At 44.8% G+C, this 23,206-nt stretch overlaps 1 protein-coding gene across 4 annotated transcripts in view; it reads left to right on the forward strand.

The window, feature by feature from the left end:
* Positions 1-23,206, forward strand: part of Sec24b (SEC24 homolog B, COPII coat complex component) — a 74,600-nt gene that overhangs the window by 49,275 nt on the left and 2,119 nt on the right. For all 4 annotated transcript variants that reach the window (XM_052179250.1, XM_052179251.1, XM_052179252.1 and 1 more), the window contains 16 exons: positions 947-1,131; positions 3,823-3,925; positions 4,805-4,931; positions 5,389-5,498; positions 8,051-8,163; positions 11,068-11,186; positions 11,489-11,544; positions 11,766-11,972; positions 13,569-13,692; positions 14,074-14,232; positions 14,833-15,006; positions 16,421-16,531; positions 17,580-17,755; positions 18,280-18,417; positions 19,031-19,135; positions 20,480-20,572. In XM_052179250.1, coding sequence (XP_052035210.1) covers positions 947-1,131; positions 3,823-3,925; positions 4,805-4,931; positions 5,389-5,498; positions 8,051-8,163; positions 11,068-11,186; positions 11,489-11,544; positions 11,766-11,972; positions 13,569-13,692; positions 14,074-14,232; positions 14,833-15,006; positions 16,421-16,531; positions 17,580-17,755; positions 18,280-18,417; positions 19,031-19,135; positions 20,480-20,572 — 2,100 coding nt within the window. The remainder of the gene's footprint in view (positions 1-946; positions 1,132-3,822; positions 3,926-4,804; positions 4,932-5,388; positions 5,499-8,050; positions 8,164-11,067; positions 11,187-11,488; positions 11,545-11,765; positions 11,973-13,568; positions 13,693-14,073; positions 14,233-14,832; positions 15,007-16,420; positions 16,532-17,579; positions 17,756-18,279; positions 18,418-19,030; positions 19,136-20,479; positions 20,573-23,206) is intronic.

Raw genomic sequence — 23,206 nt, forward strand, 5'->3', positions numbered from 1 at the left:
ACAAGTGGTGTATAGACATACATGCAAACAAAACATTCATACACAAAAATAAAGTTAAGTTTACAGAAGTGATGAGAAAATACAGAAAAGCCATTTTTGTATGAATCATATACTAAAATAAAAGATTTGTCATAATTTTTGTCTTTAAATATGAGCCCCAAGTGTCAGTAAAATTAGTTAAAACAATATTTTTCATGGTACTAGAACTTGAGTTTGTTTCCTAAACTTTAAGGATTGTTTTTTATCTCTTTTGAATAGTTTTATTGTGTAAATAAAGTATTTTGTATTTTGAGGGAAAGTTCTTAAAGAAAAACTTGTCATGCAAATAGCCTTTAAGGAAGTATAGATATAGGTACTGTTTTGGTCATTTTTGAGTTGGTAAAAAGCTGTGACCTCACAGTAATACCACAAGCTTAACACAGGGACCAGAAAGCCACACAGGCGCGTCCTCAGACTGTGCTTGTCAACCGTGGGTGCCGCCCCTTTGAGGGGTGAACAACCCTTTCTTTCACAGTTACATATCAGATATTTACATTACAATTCATAACAGTAGCAAAATCACAGTTATGAAGTAGCAACAAGATACTGTTATGGTTGGAGGTCACCACACCATGAGGAACTGTGTCAGGGTCACAGCATCAGGCAGGTCACAGCGTCAGGCAGGTCACAGCACCAGGCGGGTCACAGCATCAGGCGGGTCACAGCGTCAAGCCGGTCACAGCATCAGGCAGGTTGAGCCCTGCTGCTCTAAGGCATCAGCTTATCCTGAAAGTTGGTGGAACTTGAAACGCTTCCTCGTTTGTCATCCCTGTTTAACATTAAACTATGGTTTTTAATGTTGAACAGTATGATATTATGAATAAAATTGGTTTTGTATTATAATCTAGGATTCAGAGACTTTTTCATACTTGTAAACATTTCCCTTTGCCTTGTATTTCTCTCTCAGCATTACCCAGGTGTGAGCCAGCTGTCCTCGGGTCTCGGAGGACTGAGCCTGCAGAGTTCTCCACAGCCAGAAAGCCTAAGACCTGTCAACCTCACCCAGGAGAAGAATATCCTACCTGCAACTCCTATTTGGGCTCCTGTACCTAACTTGAACGCAGAGCTCACCAAGTTAAACTGTAGCCCAGAGTAGGTACTCTTTATTTTACAGCATCTTCACAGCAGGAGAGCCTGGGTGAGAGCAGGAATCAGGCAGAATGCTGTTGGTCCCTTGATGGGAAGGTTTCTTCATACGGGCTTTTCTGTTTGCATTTGTATAGAAGTATATGTAAGCTTTCCTCTGTTTGACAGTGTGTGTTGGGGCAGGGTGTGTATGTGTGTGGTACACTGTATGTGTGTGGTGGTGGTAGTGGTAGTGATGGTGTGTGTGTGTGTGTGTGTTACACTATATGTGTTAAGGTGATGGTGTATATGTATGTGGTACACTGTATATGTGTTGGGTGGGGTAGTGTGTGTGTGTGTGTTACACTCTTATGTGTCTAGGTGGTGGTGTAGACACACCAGCATCCTGCTCTGTCACACTGTCCTTGGAGACACCCATTCCCTGAACCTGGAGCTAAGCTGTCAGTCAGCACACCTCAGCAGTCTCCCTGCCTCCACTGCCCGCAGCAGGCACACGTAGCCACTGCCGGTCTTCCATGGCTACTGAAGGTTTGAGCTCAGCCCTCCTAATGCTTGCAGAGCAAGCTCTCACTGCTGAGCCATCTCCCCAGAACCCCAACACTCGTTAAGGTAGTCTTTGGAAAATTCTTTCTTTGGCCTTTCTTGTAAATCTCACCAATGTAATCCCAAGAATTGGTTTAGATAGTTTTTCTCTGAATTTTCGTTTCTTGATCCATATAGAAGCCCCAGTTGATTGGAGCAGCATGAATTCACCTAGGACTTCCTTCACTGCAAACGTCCTTGCCTCCTGGTGAGGTGTAGCTGGTGTCTCCATGCCTTGGTGTGCCTTCTGAGTTGGTTGGTGGGCTGTGCTCATGGCCCAGGGCCCCCCAGACTGTTCACTGCTGTTTTACCTGCTCTCGGTGCCTCCCCTCCCCCCAGGCTCCATAGGGCGCCCTCCTGCATAGACCTGGAATGTCAGGAGAGCATCATCTTCTTCCTCACTCGAGAATCCGTCATCCTTAGAGCCAGTACTCAACTTTTCTTAAGGCAATGACTTTCCACCTTCTCGTGGTTGAAGGAGGAGGAAATCTTACATAGAATTAAACACAGGTTTCGAACCTTCTCCCACCACCACTGGCCCATGACTTCTGAAGGTGGTGCTACAGTGAGTTCCATAAAAGCAGAGCATACAAAGGACTGCAGACCAAAAGCAGCTGCCTGTCCCCGGACTAAGCTGCCGGGTTGGTTGTGGCCTTGCATTAATGGATGGTTACACATTTTCTAGGAGGCGAAGGTGTCTGTGCTTGTGTGTGAGACCTTGGCTGGCTGCAGTCGTGTATGCTTGGGATGCTGAGTGAGGATGATTTCCAGTTAAAGTTGTCTTCCTGGACTACTTAGCATCTGAATACATGAGTCTTATAGGTAGGGAATGATGTATAGATTTTTGTTTTGTTACTTTTTTAAAAGTAGCTCTCCTGGGCTGGAGAGATGGCTCAGTGGTTAAGAACACCCACTGTTCTTCCAGAAGTCCTGAGTTCAATTCCCAGTAACCACATGGTGGCTCACAACCATCTATAATTCGATCCTATGTCCTCTCCTGGTGTGTCTGAAGAGAGCAATTGTGTACTCATATACATAAAAGAAATTTTTTTAGAAAAAGTACTCTCCTTAAAATTAAAAAGTGATTAGTACTGGCTTTAGGTCAGGGCAGACCCAGATATTCTCCTGTGGTTCTCAGTACATGTAACTTACAGCACTTCAAGTGTCAGTGATGTCATCGGGTAAGGGATTCAGGCTGTGTATTCGTTCTCTAAAATGCTTCAAGCCAACAAGCAATGCTTCCAGCTTTTGAATTGTTTTCAAGGACTTTTTTGGTTGGTATTTGGGAAGCCTGAAATAAATACACCATCATCTGAAACCTCCTGAACATCCTGTCTTCACTCAAAACATTTTGAGTGGAGCCGTCTTGGTTTCATATTTTTGGGTTAGAGACAATGGAGCCCATGATACTAGCACATACACATAGGGTCCATCCTTGAGTCAGTGAACAGTCCCTGGATGCCTTTGAGTGGTGAGGAAAGCAGTCCACAAAATAACTCTCCAGAGCTCTGTGGAAACAGGACTTACTACATACCGGTTAGAAGGATGGGTGTGTGTAGACTTGTGGGAGACTACTGTATGGTGCCCCCGGGGAAATGGAAGCTTCTGCACTGCAAAGCTTCGTGAGACAGCCAAGTGTGTTCAGGGAATCACAAGCCTGCGGTGGCAGTGACAGCGGCAGCACCCTGTCCCTACTGGTCAGCACAGCAGGAATGTGCTGCAGAGCTCAGGTAGAAGCCACCACTCAGATTGTGGGGCTCAGGGCCAGGGTTCCTGAAGAAGCGGCAGCGGGGTGGATGAGTCTGTGGTGAGAGTGAGGTCAGAGGGGAGAGGAGGTAAGCAGAAGCCAGCATGGGGAGCAGGACGGGCCAGTGGTGTTTTCTGTAGCTCCTGCTTATGCCATACAGTGCACGCACTGATATATTGAATATACATATAGAATATGTTGCACTCTGCAACAGGGAAATGTGGTCTTTGGATAGCTGTCCTGTACCTGGTTGAGTAATTTCTTTCCTTCCTTTTAACGTGTAATAACCTGTCTAAGTAGTTGTCACCAGGCTCCTCGGCGGGGCGGTTGTCATGTAGCTAACATACTGCATGCTTGTGTCTTTTCAGCTCCTTTCGATGTACCCTGACCAGCGTCCCGCAGACACAGGCTTTACTGAATAAAGCTAAGCTTCCTCTAGGACTGTTGCTGCATCCCTTCAGAGACCTGACGGTAAAATACATTTTAAGTTCCACCTATGTGTAAGGGATCCAGATGATTTTGTTTCCTAGGAGTGTTTGTCTTCTTTTATTAGAGTTGAGATAATCATTTCTGGGTTGTTGATTGATCCCAGGACCCGTGTGGTAGAAGGGAAAGTTGTCCTCTGACCTCCAGACTCAGGCTAAAGCAAGCACACCCCACACAGTCCCACATACCGTGGAGCATGCAGAGTAAATATAAATACTTTTAATACCTTTCTCTTAACAGTCACTGTTTCTGTAAGATTCGAGTCAACACTTGTCTTTTGAGTAGCTGCGTTGTGCTGGGTGCCGGTGGGCAGTGGCCACAGCCTGGGTATCCTCCTTAGTGGGACAAATGTGAACCACAGCTGGGTGCTACCTCACCTCTGCCTCCCAAGTGCTGGGATTACAGGTGTGCACCACCACCGCCCAGCTAGTATGTGACATTTTAATGTGTTTTATATTTTCTGAATTGGCTAACTCTAAAGTTCCTTTCCAGACTGAGCATAGAGGTGTGTTTTCTGTGGTTGTTGGTTTCTTTCTGGTCTCAGCTGCTGTGGGATGGCTGGCAGACGTGCAGCAGAGGGCACGGCTTCCTTCCCGCAGGAGCGCTCCCCGTTGCGCCTTCTTGAGTCTGGCTAAGAAGCCCTGGCAGTGTGTGCTTGGCTCGCCAGGCTCTTTGGTCAGCTGCCGACTGTCTCTATATCACAGGGCTTGCCTTTGTGGGAAATGATAGCTGCTCGTCTTGCTAAGCACCTAGGTCATTACTAGAGTGTCAGTACACCTCTAGTCTTGTACATGGAGTGGGTGTGTTTGTGTCCTGATTGCCCTGTGGTCTTTGTGCTACAACAGTCTCTACTTTGTCTTGCAGCAATTGCCAGTGATAACTTCAAACACCATCGTGAGGTGCCGGTCCTGTCGGACGTACATCAACCCGTTTGTGTCCTTCATTGATCAGAGAAGATGGAAGTGCAACTTGTGCTATAGAGTTAATGATGGTGAGTTTCGGGTTCTAAAACGAAGTCTTTCAGGGTCTTTTTGACAACACAGGCAGAGGAGCCTTCAGTCTGATGCTTGACCAGAGAGAGAGACAGGGCAGAGTAAAACAAGGCAGAGTGGAAAGACGCAGAAAGACTGGCTGGTGGTGCCCAGCCGCTGAGTGTCTGGTTCCGTGAGCTCTCCCGGGTGCAGACACATGTGTCTTCCTGTCACAGCTGCTTCGCAGCTGTGCTTCTTTGGGCCCCCACCCTGCCACCCCCATGTCCTGTGAGCTTTATTATTAGGATACAAGCCTAAGGGAAAAGGCACCCTGTGTCCTGGTTTTCTCAGAAAATACATTTATAAAAAGAATATTAAAGATTTTCTTTTTTAGTAATCTTCATAAATATTAGTGATGAAGGTGTTCAACTCCCAGTATATTGCTAAATGTGCCTCGGATTCTTAATTTTCCTCTAGTTCCAGAAGAGTTTTTATACAACCCCCTGACTCGTTCTTACGGAGAACCTCATAAACGGCCAGAAGTTCAGAATTCCACTGTGGAGTTCATCGCTTCCTCAGACTACATGGTAACTATTCGGTGTCCGTGTTGCTTGTAGGACACAATTCAATGAGTCAGTTCTTTTAAGGAAGTTCTCATCCAAATTTTTAAGATATTAATTTGAAAGTTTGTATGTAACAAACAGCTTTCCCCAAATCTGATTTGGTCTTCCAGAAGATTGCATTATATTGCTAAGAAACATTAGCCACTGCTTATGACCAAACAGCATCCGTAGTAAATTGCCACTTCAATGTGACTACCTGAACAGGAATATAAATACTTCGATCATTTACAGTTAAATGACCCCAAACAGAAAAAAAGCTAGTATATATTTTTTACCCAAAACAACAGTCTTCAAATTATCACCATCTGCAATAGCTCCTCCAGTATAGGTAGTGAGATGGACAGTGACTTGTTCAGTTCTCAACTTCAGTCAGAAAATTCTGTTGTTCTTTTCTACTTAGAAAACTAGGTTTTACAAACTTCTTAAAAATCAGTTTTAGGTTACATAATGGTCATCTTTGTTTTCTCATTTTTAGTAAAAATAGTAGTAACCTCCCGCCTCCGTCATTTTTACTCTGGTTCCTGCCCATCTGAGGAGCCGCAGGTGAAGAGGTAGCCGGGAACCCCTAACTGAGGCTTGGTGCTGACTTGTTTGTTTTATAATTTTGGTATTAACTTAGCCTAAGATGACTTAACTGTAGTTTTCTTGTCGGTTTCTTCCTCACCACTGTTTTCTTGTGCCATCTCAGCTTCAGAACTCATGTCCCCAGCTCTGGAGTCCTTAGCATCTTAGTCTAGGTACAGTGCAGTGGCCTGTCTGTCACCTTTGCCGTATGATTCATGACCATTGGGAGACATTTTGAAGAAAGCCTTCATGGACCGAATGCTGCTCAGTGGTAGAGCTCTTACCTCACATTTGTTAGGTCCTGGGTTTAAGTCCCCAGCACTAGGAACCTCACACAAAGGAAGAGAAAGGCTCTTTATGCCCTTCGATTGCTTTCTGTGACTCCGTTTCAGAAGCCTTCCTATACACATAATCTGACCTTGTGTACTAACAGAAGTACATACATGACAAATGCGGTCACTGTCCTAGCCACCCACTTCTCTTCCTCTTGCCCCTTCCTGTCCTAGAGTATGTTCTAATCTGGAGGCTGGGACCTAGCTCGGGGTAAGAGTGCTCCTGCACAAGCCTGAAGACCTCGGCTAGAGTCCCAGCACTCACAGAAAAGCTGGCGCAGCCCTACAAGCTGTTGTGATCCTTGGTAGTGAGGGAGAGAGTTGGAAACAGGAAAGCCATTGGGCCCTTGACCAGCAGCCTAGCTCCAGGCTCAGCATCAGACACTGTTTCTATCACCCAGGCAGGGAGTGATAGAGTCTGTGACACTCTCACACACACACACATACACACACACACACACTTAAACTCACACACACTCCTACACACATACACACATTCACACATTTACATACATCACCCCCAGACTCATTTATAAACACAAAGTCACGTAATCTGAGACACGCATCCTTTGACTCTTGTATGTGTCACATGTTTCTCTAACAGATGCGGACTTAGTGTGAGCGTTTACACTGTACATCATCACAGGAACCTTCTTTACATTTAGCCTTAAGCTTTGGGATCCAGCCACCCTCCGGTAATCTAGTCGCTTAAACCCATGGCAGATTGTGAGACCTCACTTCCATTGTTAGATAAGCATCTGTGGGGCAGGAGCTGGGTCTCCTGAGGTGCCGGGGTGGCATCGGGAACCGCGGACTTGGCCTGAGCGCTGAGCTGCTGTCTCGTGCAGGAACAGCACATGCGTGTGACCACTGACCATCTCTTTAGCTTCAACACTTTATCTTTTAGTAATAATGAATATTTTATTTTTAAATAAAAAAGTTAAAATTAGAGGCTGGAGATGTAGTTCAGTGGTAGTATCTGCCTAGAATGTACAAAGCCTTCGGTTTAATTTCTAACAAAGCAAAAAGTAAAAGTTAATTTAAAAATTAAAATGCTGGGGCTTGGAGAGATGGGTCAGTGGTTAAGAGCATTTGCTACTTTTACAGAGGGCCAGCGTTCGGTTCCCAGCACCCACATGGCAGCTCACAGCTCTCAGTGACTCCAGGTCCGGGAGAGCCAGGGCCTCTTCAAGCCTCTGAGGACACTGCATGAGAGCTGGTTACTTAGATGTAGGCAAAAACACTCAAGCACAGAAAAGAACAGAACAGAACAAAACACCTTAAAACTATATAAATGTTTAAGGAATAAATAAATATTTAAACAGGTTAATGTTACATAAAAATAACCTGGCATGCTTTTACTTTAGAAGATATGTTAGTCAATATTCCTTAAAAAAAAAATAAGCCAAAAAACCCTAAAACTACTTAACATGCTTAGCCATTATAACTGCCTTTCATTCTCATCTGAAATGAACTTTACAAGAGAAATGAAGAAGGCCACACCGGTCTCATTAGCTGCCATTCAGTTTTGTGCAGACACCCAGTGAGTAGATCCAGTACTGACAGTGGCCAGGAGCCAAAGGAAGGGCAGCTGCTAACTAACTGTCTTCATCCCCACAGCTCCGGCCTCCTCAGCCCGCGGTCTACTTGTTTGTTCTAGATGTGTCTCATAATGCAGTGGAAGCTGGGTATCTGACAGTTTTATGCCAGTCCTTATTAGAAAACTTAGACAAGTAAGAATTTTTTTTTAATTCATCTGTGGGTACATAAGTGTGTCTACATTTGAAGTTGTCTTTTAAATTTATGGGTGGGTTTTGCTAAATTTTGTTAGATTTGACTATGTTTACCTAACTTTATAGAATACGGATTATGTTTGTTGAGTTGTTACATTTAATAACTGGCGTGTTATCTGATTCATGAAATAATAAATGCTTTAATATTTTGAAAGTACTATAATCTCATCTATCCCTCTGATGGGCTGACCTGTGAGCACTGAGCCAGAGACTATGCCAAGAGTCAGGGTGAGGCTGTCACCAGGATGGCTAAATCTGAGGAATGTTAGGTCGAGTGACATCAGAGCAGGCACTGCCAAATGGTTTCACTCCCATCTAGACTGATATAGATCCACCTACAGATCACAGCTAATCTACACGTAGGAGAGTGTTAGCGACTGGGGTGGCCAGGTGGGGAGGGGTTGGGGTGAAAGATGCTGGCCGTAGACCTGTTGTTGAGTTGGTGACTGCCTAGTATGTTCTGAAAATACTGAGTTAAGTTTTCTTGCCGGATGTTGACAGTATCTATTAATTAGCTAGATTTTGTTATTCTACAGTGTGGATGCATCTCAAGACATTTGTATAATGATGTATATAATTTTGTCAGTTTAATAAAGGTAATAAAATATAAATATTTATAGACCCTAGCTATAATTTATGAGTGTGCAAGGCACTTTTTCACAAGCTAGCTGTATTGTATAGTGAGAGAATGGGTTGAAGAGAGGGGAGGTAGGAGCTGAGTCTGTGCTGAAAATGTTAGGAACCCAGAGTGTCTCTGTATCCTGGTTCATGAGCCGCACGCTGTGGTGGAAATCAGAACAAAACAAGGTGACGTGTGTATATAGTCTCTTAGCTCTCACCTGTTTGTCTGCCAGCAGTTGTAAAGGAATCCTTTCCATTAGCTTTGAAAAGTATCTTTCATAATTTTTACCAATTAAAAGTTATTCGTACAGTCTTTAGACTCTGGTGCCCAGGACTCCTCATTAGGCCAGCACTCTACTCTGTCACTGAGCTGCACCCTATGCCTGTCTGACCGTCAGCTCTGTGTCCCCGTGGGCTCAGAGCTCTGGAGGTACTTGAGTAGGTGGAGCGGGTTCCCATCACATCTCCTGCTCCAGCAATCCGTGTCCCCCATCAGTCTCAGGGAAGTATGAGGAGATGGCCCTGGTTATTCCAGCAAGGATAAGGGACTCTTTACAGATTAGACTGTAAAAAAATTAAAAGGATAAAAGTGAGATTGGAAAGTAGTTATTTTTGCTTGATTCCAACAGAAAATAGACCCTGGGAAAGTAAAGACAAAGATGGCCTGGGGGCAGCCTCCAACACTATCTTAGCACCTTCCAGAAAGCGCTCTGGAGACACTCCTGAATTTGCTACAGAAACAGTTTAGCAGAAATGAGGGCAGGTCCATAGTCTCCACTTGCTGCTGACTAGTGCCACCAGACTTTCCGACCTTAAAGGGGTGCAGATCCATCTGTAGAACAGGTCTGACGCAGTATCGGCCCTGAGGACTATACTTGTCCCCCTGTTTTGACTGGCCTTGAGACTGAGTCAGCAGCTTGGCCATCCGGAACAGGAACAGGAGGAAAGTGTGCTTTGACACACATTCTCCTTTTGAATCTTTTGAAGACTTGCTTCCTTCTGTGATGTGTACTGGGATCCAGGGAGACCGGCAGAGGGCATCGGGTACCCAGAACTAGGGGTGTGATGGTAGAAGCCACTGTCGGTTTAGAACCAAACTTGGGTTCTCCTTAGGAAGAGCAGGTGCTCTTTACCGCTGAGCTGTCTCCAACCCCTGGAATCATTTATAGTAAGAACATATTCTGAGGCCTTCTAAAATGTAACCTGCATATCCAAGTGAACACAGCCGGGCACACTTGGAGACGTACTTCTGTGATGAAGTGTTGCTGACAGGAGCTTGGCACCCAGCACTCGGCTGGCTTCGTTCTTGAGGCCATGGTTTTATTTTGAAAACTGAGTTCTAACAAAAAACTTCCAGGTGATTGATAATAATCACTTTGATGTTCATAACTATTTTTTTTGTTTAAAATTCACACATTAAAGTCTAAACATTCATGTTTTTACTGAAAAACCTTTTCCTGAAAAGTATTTCCCATAGAATGCATTCACCTATGTGTTTGACTGCCGCTGAGACACAACACTTCAAATGTGTTATACTGCTGTGTGATACTAAGACAAAAATGAGAGCACATCGTTATTAGAGAGTAGGAGAGTGAGATGTGGTGTCTACCCCTGTGATCTCATGATCCAGCTCCAGAGTCAGCGTAGCCTCAAGTTCAAAGCCAGCCTGAGTGACAAACGTTCAGGTCTCAAAACAAGTAAAACAGCCAGTGCTTTAGGCTAGTAAATCTCAGCCTGTGGCTTACAGCCCCTTTTTGGGGTCAAACAGCCCTTTCATAGGGGTCACGTATCATATGTCCTGCATATGAGATATTTACATTACAGTTCATATCAGTAACCAAATTACGGTTATAAAACAGCAACAAAAATAATTTTACGGTGGGGTCACCATGACATGAGGAACTGTGTTAAAAGGTTGCAGCCTTAGGAAGGTTGAGGACCACAGCCAGAGGAGAAAGGCAGCAGGAACTGTTGAGCTTCTAGGAACCACTTGGGCTCTGGTTTGCTCTTCCCCAAGAGCTCTTTCGCCTTCTGCGCCCAAATTAATGTGAGTGCTCCTGCCTGAAAACCAGACGCCGAACCCATCACTTGTATACAGTTCAGACTTGCTGTCTCCTGTTCAAAATCACGTGTAGCTATCCTTCGGCTTAATGCACTATTTCATTGTTGCATAAGCAATGTGACTGAACACTTTGAATTTCAAGTTGCCATTTTTGTCACAAGGCTTCCTGGAGACTCACGAACAAGAATAGGATTCATGACTTTTGACAGCACCATTCATTTCTACAATCTACAAGAAGGCTTATCCCAGCCTCAGATGTTGATCGTGTCGGATATAGATGGTAAGCGTCAGCGGGGCAGTCTGTGTAGCTGTGGACTGGAGAGTGGGGCTACTTTATTTGAAGGTCCATCTAGTCATGTGCTGTGAGCATGATTTGGTATACCTTGGAAATGCTTGGTTCTAACTTTTTACACATGTGTGTGTGTGTGTGTGTGTGTGTGTGTTGGTTGTGTGTATATGGAGTATATGTATTTACTAAGGTAGAATTCCAATATGCATGGCAAGCTTCTTTGTACAGCCAAAGCTCACTTCTTTCTGATGTTCTCCTGACTATGTGCTGATGGAGTGTTTTTGTCCCTGTAGATGTTTTTCTGCCCACACCAGATAGTCTGCTTGTGAATCTGTATGAAAGTAAAGAGGTAAGATTAATTTGTTTTCTCAAAGTATTGAGACACTTATTATATCAGCAGTTTCTCATGTTAACCTTTGTTTACTGGTACAGTGCCATTAGACACTATAGGAAGGCATCTGAGTCTCCTTCACAGTCCAGAGATACAGCTACTGTACTTTATCCTGGAATTAGGTTAGAGAAGAAAACCACCTTGCCTTCTCAGTAATTCACCCTTCACTCTTTCCTCAGCTTATAAAAGACTTACTGAATGCATTACCAAATATGTTCATCAATACCAGAGAAACACACAGTGCCCTTGGACCTGCCCTTCAGGCTGCCTTCAAGCTAATGTCTCCCACGGGCGGCCGAGTGTCAGTATTTCAGACACAGTTACCTTCCTTGGGGGCAGGACTTCTGCAGTCCAGAGAAGATCCGAATCAGAGGTCCAGTACCAAGGTATTGTATGTTGAGTGTTTGGATCATAACCACAGGTGTTTTCTTTCCCCACAAACTAAAATCATCCATTTCCTCTTCGTTGCTTTATCAGCAGTGATAAATAACCAGGAAGGATTGAAGCCACATTTCCTCTATTTGGGGGTTAGGTGTTTTCTTATTACTCAGTTAGCAGGCCATAGATTTGGTCTGAGGAGCTGACTCTGGTAAGCTCGTGATGAGCGCAGCTGTGAGTGTCGGGTGTGGTGGTGCACATCTGTAGTCAGCAGACCTGCAGCTCCCGTTGCCACGCGTGCATTCACACCCACACACTAACAAGATCAATTATTGTTTCAGTGTTTAGAAACCTACCCTAATCCTTTTATTTACATTATGAAAAAAGTCATGTCTTGTGAAAGGTTGGATGGCTATTTAAAGATCAAGCTGTAACTTGATTTTTCTGTCCCCAGTGTCATTTCTTTTTTATTTTTTAATATATTTTCCTGGATATTTTCTTTATTTACATTTCAAATGTTTCCCCTTTCTAGGTTTCCCCTTCAGGAAACCCCCGTCCCTTCCCCCTGCCTCTATGAGGGTGTTTCTCCACCCACCTACCCACCCACCCACCCACTCCCGTCTTCTCGCCCCAGCATTCACCTACACTGGGGCACTGAACACCTCAAGACCAAGCACTGCTCCTCCCACTGATGTCCAACAAGGCCATCCTCTGTCACATATGCGGCCAGAGCCATGGGTCCCTCCATTTGTATTCTTTGGCTGGTGGTCCAGTCCCCAGGGGCTCCAGAGTGTCTGACCAGTTGACACCCAGTGTCTTTTCTATGATATAAGTGAAAAGCTTACTTAAGCTATTATAATTTAACGTGCCTATGAGTAAACTTTAGATAGCAGGAGAATAACAATCACTGTATAAAACTTAGATGGTACAGAAAAGTGCAAACCAGTATCACTGTTACTAAGCCAGTATTATTGGTTAATTAACACACAAATGTAATTTGTCCTCATTCACATGGTTAACCTTGTCCTTTTCTTTTCCATTGTGATCTCTGAGATCTCCAGAGTATGTGTAAGTTAGTGAATGTGAAAGTCTGTCAGGGCTGGGAGGGAATGCAGTCAGCCATCCCACGTTGAGTAACGGGAGATGGCAGGCTCAGTAGGCTCACTCTGGAGCCAGCTGTCTCCTCAGTCTGATGCCATCGGTCTCCGCTCAGTGTTCTCATCTGTGAACGATAAACACCGAAAATCGTATGGGACTTGTGTTAAGAGAATTAATCATTCAGTTTATATAAAATAACTAAGGCAGTGTGCCATGAAATTTGTTTTTTCTTCTAGAGGTGAAGGTGGTGAGAGTCTTACTCGTTACTTCAGACTGGGTTTGAACACTAAGCAGTCTTTCTGCTTCAGTGGGGTCTGACCCATCCATAGTTCCTTGTAATGCCTTTTAAATAAACACTAGGTTTTATTTCTCTTAGAAATCTGGGTCCATACTCTGTTGGTATATATTGGTATATAATGAAATAAAGTGTATATCTTCCTTGTTATCAGAGGGACACATACTGTGTATGTAACCAAAGGCTCTGATTTTATGATCTGTTGCCTTAGGTGGTACATCATCTTGGCCCCGCAACCGATTTTTATAAGAAGCTTGCTTTAGACTGTTCAGGACAGCAGACGGCCGTGGATTTGTTCCTTCTAAGTTCACAATATTCTGACCTCGCTTCTCTGGGTAAGACAATGTCATTATGTTCCCTACGTAAAGATTTCTAACATGTAATTATAGCTGTGCTCTTGAGGAAGCATTCTTAGTACTGGGGGACACAGGCCTGTGGATCCTATAGGTACTGTCTGTGACACACACCAGTAAACTCTAAAGCCAGTAAACACGGAGGAAATGTTGGTACTCTCCGCCTGCAGCACTGAGCAGTTCAATGGTGAACTCCCGGGTTTGCCATATTTTATGAATGTTTCAGATTGCAGTTGTATCTGTTTCCTGTCTGGGTTGGGCTTACTCATAACATTTTTTTCATAATGTGGTGTCTGTACTACTGTCAAGCAAGTAAATTATCCTTACTTCTCTAGCTAATACTTGATGTATTTCTCTCTAAAGCTTGCATGTCCAAGTACTCTGCAGGGTGCATATTCTACTATCCATCTTTCCACTCGACCCACAATCCTTCGCAAGCAGAAAAGTTACAAAAAGACCTAAAACGATACCTCACTAGGAAGATTGGATTTGAAGCTGTTATGAGAATAAGATGCACTAAAGGTACGACCTTGGCAAGTGTGTTCCTTACATTCCAGTGTCAATCAGTAAGGGTGCCCAGACCCACGTGATGACGGTTTATTATAGAGGACTTCCTGTTCCATCCAGATGAACCCTGTTGGAAACACAGTTAGGAGTGATCTTTGACCACCTCCTTGTAATAACTAGAATAAGTGGATAAAAGCAGCATTTTGGTTTATTGAAGAAAAGCATGAAGAAAGCACGTGATGGATTCTTTGAGAGTGACAGTGGGGAGAGCAGGAGAGGGCTTAGCTGCCGATCAACTGATGACGTCCTTGGTTACCAAGTGTTCGGGGTGGACTCTAATCTCTCATTTTGCATCCAACATAGGGACCCCTCAGTTTCTTACTTTTGTATATTAAGTCTGATCTAGACTTGCATGGAATATGATGGTAAGACTAGGTATAAAAAGAGGTTGAAAGTGTAGGCTCCCTTTAGAGGACCTCCATTTTTGGTTTGTTTGTTTGTTTAGTTAGAGCATCTCACTCTGCAGTTACCCAGGGTGCCACTGACTTAGGACAGCGGCCTGAGCTGCAGTGGAGGTGTCGGCTGTGCTGTCTCACACCAGTTCTCTTCCCTCAGGACTGTCAATGCACACTTTTCACGGGAACTTCTTTGTCCGGTCCACTGACTTACTGTCTCTTGCCAACATCAATCCTGATGCTGGATTTGCAGTGCAGTTGTCAATTGAAGAAAGCCTGACAGACACCTCCTTAGTGTGCTTTCAAACAGCCCTGCTGTACACATCAAGCAAAGGTAACACTGCTATGGCTCGTGGCCATGAGTCCTCTTTCCTCTTCCCTTTAGTAGAGAGAGGGAAGGAATGCTGTGTGGTGGCGGTGATGGGACTTGTAGTCGGTGTCTGCGTTGTGTCTTTCTCTTCTTAACTCACACCTGAATCCTTAGCTGATACACCTTAAAAATAGATTTATTATTTATGTGTCTGTGTCCATGTGAGTTTATGTGTACCACATGCAAACAGAAACTCATGGGGGCCAAAGAGGGTGTTGGACCTCCTGGTCCGAGCGTTGCTACTGTTGGTGAGCACCCAGTATATGGGTGCTGGGGGTCCCCAGGTCCTGCAAGAGCTATGATCAGTTTTAACCACTGAGCCATCTCTCCAGCCGTGAATAACACACTTTAAAAGATTTTGTTACATTTATTTACTCTGGGTGAAGTGCACTCATGGGCAGGAATATCACTGCATACATGTATCTGCGAAGCCATTTTACCAGCTGTGCGATTTTCTTAGTTTGTGGAAAATTATGTTTCTCACAAGCACAGAGACCCCACCCTTTGCCTCGGGGCTCTGTAATTGGAAGAATTGACAAGGAAGGCCTTCACTTCTTACTTGATGGTGCATGCTTTTGACACTCCCAGTTGAGTATAATTTAGAACAACATTACAGTTAAACTAGAAACTCTGGAGAGATGGCACAGCAGTTAAGGCACTTGCTGCTTCCTGAGGCTGGCGTTCCGTTCCCAACACTCCATAGAGCGGATCACAGCTGTCTGTGTCTCTTGCTCCAGCAGATCCAGCACTCTCTCCTGGCCTCTGTGGGCACATGCACATGTGTGTGTGTGTGTGTGTGTGTGTGTGTACACGTGTACATATACACACACACATATACACATATTTATACATATGTTCATATATAGAATATAGTCATTACAAATAAAATCTTTGAAAAAGATCAAAGCCAGCTAGAAACTACTGTTCAACTATGAATGAGATATATGTTCATAGTTTACGGGATTGGGGAATCTTTTTTAGATTTATTTATTGTATCTTATGTGTGTGAATCCCTTGTCTGTGTGTGCACTGTATGGGTGCCTGGTGCCTGTGGAAGCAAGAAGGGCACATGAATGTCCAAGGACTGGAGCTCCAGACAGTTGTGAGCTGCCATATTGGGTCCTCCGGAAGAATAACAAGTGTTCTTATCTTCCGAGCCATCTCTGGGGAATACTTGAGTCGCTCAGTGGTACAGTGCCTGCCCAGCTGTTCCTAGCACCAAAAGCCAAAAAAAGAAGCCGCTCAAGGCATATTAACGACAAAGCCTTTTCTAGAGTGTTGCTGCTGGTTTAATGTAGCCAGCAGTTTGAGGGAAAGGGAGACGCTTGCTCTCTTTCTTAGCCTAGCGTGCTTGAGTGATGGGCTTCTTTTAATTTAGGTGAGCGGAGAATCCGAGTGCACACACTGTGCTTGCCAGTCGTGAACTCACTCGCTGACGTTTACGCGGGAGTGGATGTGCAAGCTGCCGTCTGCCTGCTGGCCAGCATGGGTGAGTAGCAGTGCTAAGACAGGGAATACATGCGTGTAACCTGAAAACATGGGTGAGTAGCAGTGCTAAGACAGGGAATACATGCGTGTAACCTGAAAACATGGGTGAGTAGCAGTGCTAAGACAGGGAATACATGCGTGTAACCTGAAAACATGGGTGAGTAGCAGTGATACGACAAGGAATACATGCGTGTAACCTGAAAACATGGGTGTGTAGCAGTGCTAAGACAGGGAATACATGTGTCTTAACCTAAAATCAAGCTGAGGCTTTCCTACTTTTTTTAACTTAGCAATCTCTCAATTAAAAAATTTTTTTTCAATGCATTATTATCTATTATAGGATGAATTAGACTGTTCTTACATTTAAAAATTAATTCCTAGTTTAAATCTACTGGGGGATTGTGATTTGTAAAAACCAGATCCCCTTCAGCTAATCTGTAAAGTGTCACACATCCACACTATAGAATACAACTCAGCTGTGAACAGGAATATGCAAATGTGACTTTAAAAGCCATCATGCTAAGTATCACAGGGTGTGAGTACTCCAAATACAGCAAAAGGGAATTTATGGAGAACAGATTGCCAAGACGGGGACTGAGAACCTCACTGCTGTGGTGATCTCACTGTATTTGAAGCATAGCTTCTGTAGAACTACACTCAAAAAAGTATATTTCACTCTGAAGCCTAAAGAAGCCTTCACCATTGAAACATTGCAGAGGGTTTTGATTTTAATGAGTTTTCTTTCATGAATAAACATGCAGTGACCCTTGGTGTTCTCACATACACTAGAGAAAGCAGCCATTTTACTCACTTGGTGCAAAATTATAATAGCATTACTGACAGACCCTGATTGTCACATCTCACTGGACGTACCAGGAATTGAGCCAAGGACTTAAGGATTATGTCACTGATCCACACTACACCTCCCCCAGATTTTAGTATGTAGAAGAAACTCTGCGCACGTGTGCACTTCCATGAGCACACATTTATCAGAGAGCACTCACTGGAGCCCAGAGGCTGAGCGCACTCTTGCTCTGGTCACTTCGCAGCTGTGGATCGCTCGGTGTCGTCGAGCCTGTCGGATGCCAGGGACGCCTTGGTGAATGCTGTGGTGGACCCCCTGTCCGCCTACAGCTCAGCAGTGTCCAGTGTGCCCCGCTCCACCCTGACAGCCCCCAGCTCCCTCAAGCTGCTCCCTCTCTACGTTCTGGCACTTCTCAAACAGGTAGTTCTCCCCCACCCCTTCTTTTCTCTCTCCTCTCCTTTCTCTCTATCAGATTCTTACAATCTCAGGTAAACAAAGAAATGAAATCTTTGTTGTTTTCAATTCTTAGAGGATTATGTACTTTGCAGTTTAAGACTTTTGAAACCTAAGGGAAAAGTGTGGGGTGTGCCAAGGCACCATGGCTCCTGTCAAAGCATACGTTCTTTCTCCTTCCCTTGACTAAACCGTATGGATTAGGATGTGGTCAAAGCTCTCTGCTAAGGGAAAAGTCTAAGGTTTACTGACTGCTTTCTTCCCAGTGTTGCATCCTGTGACAGGTGTTGTGAGGTACAACATCGTGCAGAATGTTTCTGTTTTCCCCACAAGGACAGGATAGTTCAGAGAAATGTATTTACTTCCTTACCTATTAAAGGTCAGCTGGGTCTTGAAACCAAGTGTGTAGACTTCGAGATGAGCTTTGCCTGGGACTGCTTGCTGGCTGTCCTCTTCCTACGCATGTGCTTCACGTGTCTTCTTCCTTGCAGAAAGCATTCAGAACAGGTACAAGCACGCGTCTGGATGACCGTGTCTACGCCATGTGCCAGATGAAGTCGCAGCCGCTTGTGCATCTGATGAAGATGATTCATCCCAACTTATACAGGATAGACAGGCTGACAGATGAGGTATGTGCACGAGTGCAGTTGACCCTTGTCCTCGTGCCACGCCTAACTTAGGTCTGTTCTTCCATGCTCTTGTCCATGGAGCCAAACATTCAAATAGGAACTTGGAGATCTAGGCACGTGAGAGACGTTCAGATGCTGTCAGCCTGTGGGAAGGAACGCAACATGAGTTTGGTTTTAGTATTTGATTCAAAGCTAAATGCTGGAGTGATCTCCATTTGCATTTTGTTGTAACTGCTGCAGTTTGTGATATGACCGACTGGAGTGCAACATTAGTCACATAGTAAACCAGGTGTGTTATCTAGTAATTAATTAAACACACAGCTGTATAGTATCTTGTCTTCCTTGTCTTCAGGCTGTACTCTTGGGCTTAATATTCATTCCATGCATGGTATTGTGTTGTAAAACGTGGCAGTCAGCTGTGGTAGATTTTAACCCTGACCTCCGAAGGGAAGAGGAGGAGACAGAGGACCCGTTTGGCATTTCACCTTTCCGCCTGAACACATTGAACGTCTTTCTCCTGCTGGGAACCCATGGTGTTCCGTCAGCACCGTTTTCATTCTGGTGTTGATAGCAATGATCTGCTCTGTGGCTGAGTTCTACCTTTCCTTTTCAGGGAGCCATTCATGTTAATGACAGGGTAGTACCTCAGCCGCCTCTTCAGAAACTGTCTGCAGAGAAACTGACCAGAGAAGGCGCTTTCCTCATGGACTGCGGCTCAGTAAGCATCACTGCCAACCAAGGTTCTGCTCTGACTGGCAGACAGAGCACCCAGCCTGGCCCTGTTACCACCTAGCAGACAGGGTATAATCAGCTGTGACAAAAGGAATCTGTGCTTAGACTCTATAGTAGGACAGCACATTAGCATAAAGTAGTAAAAGAGTTAGATATACTCAGAAAAGAAATTCCTACCATCAAGAACCTTACCATCAGAATCATAACATTCAAATGGAGCTGGAGAATTTGTAGTTCACCTTACATCCATCGCCAGGGTCAGAGAAGTCACTCGTTGCTGAGGAGTGGTGGCAAGGTGTCCAATAGTCAAGACGAGTGCACACACCAGAGAACTCGGGAGTGGGAAGAGTGAGTGAGTGGGAAGGCGGGCCAGGTGGTCTTATTGAAGCAGTGTGCTCTATTCGGGAACTAAAGGGCTGGAAAGCCGGTGGTCACTGAGTCAGCTCCCAGCTCCAGGAGGCCTGCCTCTGGACACTGCACACAAGAGGGACCCAGACATTCATATAGGCAAGACACTCACATATAGAAACAATCATTTTTAAACTATTAAAAATTTCATTTTATGTACGTGAGTATTTTGTCTACATATATGTACATGTACCACATGCATGCCTGGTACTTGGAAAGGTCAGAGGAGAGCATTGGCTCCCTGGTGCTGGAGCTACGGATGGTTATGAACCACCATGTAGATGCTGGCGCCAGGCCTGGGTCTTCTGCAAGGGCAGAGAAACTCTTAACCTCTGAGCAATCTCTCCAGCCCCTAAATAAATATGCCTTAAATGAGGAAGAACGTAAAATATTACAAGAAGCCTTAAAATGTAAGCAAAGACAATGGGAACTACTTTCGATTCTTTTTATTTTCTTAAAAAGATTTATTTATTTTATGTGTATGAGTACGCTGTAGCTGTACAGAGGGCTGTGAGCCATCATGTGCTTGCTGGGAATTGAACTCAGGACCTCTGCTCGCTCTGGCCACACTTGCCCCGGCCCAAAGATTTGTTTATTATTATATGTAAATACACTGTAGCTGTCTTTTAGACACACCAGAAGAGGGCATCAGATCTCATTACGAATACTTGTGAGCCATCATGTGGTTGCTAGGATTTGAACTCGGGACGCTCGGGAGAGTGGTCAGTGGGCCATCTCACCAGCCCCTGCTTTTGACCCTTAGAACTAGGTTCACAATGTTCTAATTCTATCTCCCCTTTATGTTTGTTAGAGTTTGTGTTTGAGACAGTGTAATATATATATGATAACCAAAATAGCTGTAATGGATTTTCACTTAGGGGATTGATGCTCTGGTTCGCCCCCTCCCTCCCTTATGTTTCAGGTTTTCTACATTTGGATTGGCAAAGGCTGCGACAGTAACTTCATAGAGAATGTGCTCGGGTGCCCTGATTTCGCATCAATACCACAGAAAATGGTCAGTGCACTTTGTTATGTTGTGTTACTTTTCTGGGAAGAGGTGAACAGATGTCTGTGTCTGGGGTAGGACCCTGAAGACAGACACAGCACGCGTTCCATTCAGGCTAGTTTCCTGAGCAGTGAATGCATCCGGCCTACGTATAGGAACATACGTGCGGGTTTACACACACAAGTATGGGTGACTCAAGAACAGCTGCATCCCTGAAGGACACGTAACCATGGAATCCCCTTCAGTTAACCCGCCTCTCACACTCTTCAGTACCTGCACCCAGGTGGGCGGCAGGAGAGACTGGTGGCTGGAGCCCAGGTGAGGGTGTGGGTCCTTCTACCCACAAATGTTAACAGACGCAGCGTATTTACCTCACCTGACTCGCCAGTGTGTGGTTCTGCCTACTGTGCATGACTGCATGCCAAGGTTGTCTGTCCTCATGGGTGGAGCTGCGATGGTCCTGGCGGACATTAGGCCTGGAGAAAGTAACTTACTGTGTCAACAGTTTTTGCACTATTAAGTTTTATCTTATTTATATATGTATGTTGATTTATTGTTTTTGTTGTTTATGATAAACATTTTGTAAGTTTACCTTTTTCTCCTCCTCCCCTTTTTAAAACTGGATCTCCCTATGTGGTCTGGGCTAACTTAGGACTCACTCTGTAGAGCAGGCTGGCCCCAGGTTGGCAGTCTTTCTGTCCCCACGTGCTAGGATTACAGGCGTGGTTTGTGGCATCTGGCTTAGTTCACCGTTTTGAAGCGCACAGCTGGATTATCGTGAGATAGATTTACAGTGTTGTACAAACGCTGTCAGTGGCTGGGGGGCCAGGTACAGTTACTTAGAACAGCAGACACACATGCACACGGATTTCAGGATGAGTTGGTGGGAAGCAGATTTGGGGATTTTACGGGGTTAGGTGTGAGCACTGACGGACAGGGCTGCGGAGGGAAAGGCTTGCCTGCAGGTGCGGTGCGGGCTGGGGCTCAGCGCACCAGTGCACCTTCGCACTAGCTTGAAGCCATTTGAGGCATGCTGTTTGGAGGATTTCTAAGGAGCACCTCTTCCCACGAGTGAGACTGCAGGGTTGTTGGTGAGGAACACTAGAAAATAAGATCAGAACTTTGTCTAGTGGAATCAAAGGACTCATCACTATTCTAGATCACTGTTTTAGATACACGTTTTGACTGTATTCAGGGTTCACACTCTTGTGATCCTTTCAAAGGGTGTGTGCTTGTACCTACAAAGAGAGTAAGGCTAAAGTCAAATGTCATATGTGCTTTGCCCATAAGCATGTCTTAGGATATTCGGACATTCATATTTGAAATCATTGCTGTCAAAAGGGAATATTGGGTCTGTAGATATCTTAGGTGATCTTTTTGTTTTGTTTTGTTTTAATTTGGGGGGGGGGTGTTTGTTTTGAGATGGGGTTGATTGTGTTGTGGTTGTTGTTGTTGTTGTTGAGACAGGGTCTCTGCATGTAGTTAAGCTGTCCTGGAACTCACTGCGTGCTCCAGGCTGGCCTTGAACCTGCAGCAGTCTCTCCACCTCTGCCTCCTGAGCGTGAGGATTGCGGAGTCAGCTGCAGGGCCTGGCTGGTTTGTGTTGTGCATCTTGACAGGACACAAGCCCAGGCTCTAGGGGCTCTGTCTGCCCTTGGTTTCCCTTTTTATCTGGTCTCTCCAGCACCACTGTCTAATTTTAAACATTCCCATTACACTCAAGAAAGAAAACCTTTCTGTCCAGTTTCCCCTCCCCCTTCCTGACAACTATCAGACTACTTTTTAGTTATGAGTTTACCTATTCTGGATATTGATGGAGTTACACGCTACTTGGCCTTTCTGCCATCTGAGACAGTCTAGAAGGTTGCTGGTGTGACTATAAATGTTATTTATCAGGTACATGAACAGAGAAGGGATTCATTAAAATATGCTTCAAGGACAGCCAGTGGGCAAGAGCCCAGAGGGAGGATGGGATGGCTGAGGCGGGGAAGGGGGAGAGTGCGAGATTGTGTAGGAATTAAGGGGAAATGCAAAGTACGGGGCTGTAGAGTGGGCATCTCACTATTGCGTCCAGTAAGTTTTACAGAGTGGGTTGTTTTCCTTGAGCCTAGCCTTAAAGTTAAGGCATTGGGGTCCCTGGGAGTTAGGCTCCCGGGTGCTGACATGTGGTGGGACGCCCTAGGAGTGTGGTTCCAAGTGCTGAGTGTTGAGTCTGGCCATCTGTCCTTTCAGTTTTGTCTTTCTTGAGCCAGGTGTGGTAGTGTCAACCCATAATCCCAGCAGTGAGAGATGGGCGAAGGAAGATCAGGAGGTTAAGGCCAGCCCAGCTACATCCTGACTAAGAAAACAGAAAACAACCAAATAAATAAATAAATTCCGGTGTGGTAATGGTAGAGACCTTTGATCCCAGCTCTGCAAAGGCAGAAACAGGCAGACCTCTGTGAGCTCACTGCAAGCCTGCTCTGTACAGTGAGTTCCAGGCCAGCCAGGGCTGCACACTCTCAGAAACAGATCTACAGAAACACTCCTGAAAATCTTATTTTAAAAAAATTTAAGTATTGACATGAATTAAATAAATGATAATTCAGCAGTTCCAAGATGGGGCCTAAAGAGACAGGGCAGCTGAGAATTCTCTACTCTTCC

The sequence above is a fragment of the Apodemus sylvaticus genome, chromosome 4 (genome assembly GCF_947179515.1).
Source record: "Apodemus sylvaticus chromosome 4, mApoSyl1.1, whole genome shotgun sequence".
NCBI lineage: Eukaryota > Metazoa > Chordata > Mammalia > Rodentia > Muridae > Apodemus > Apodemus sylvaticus.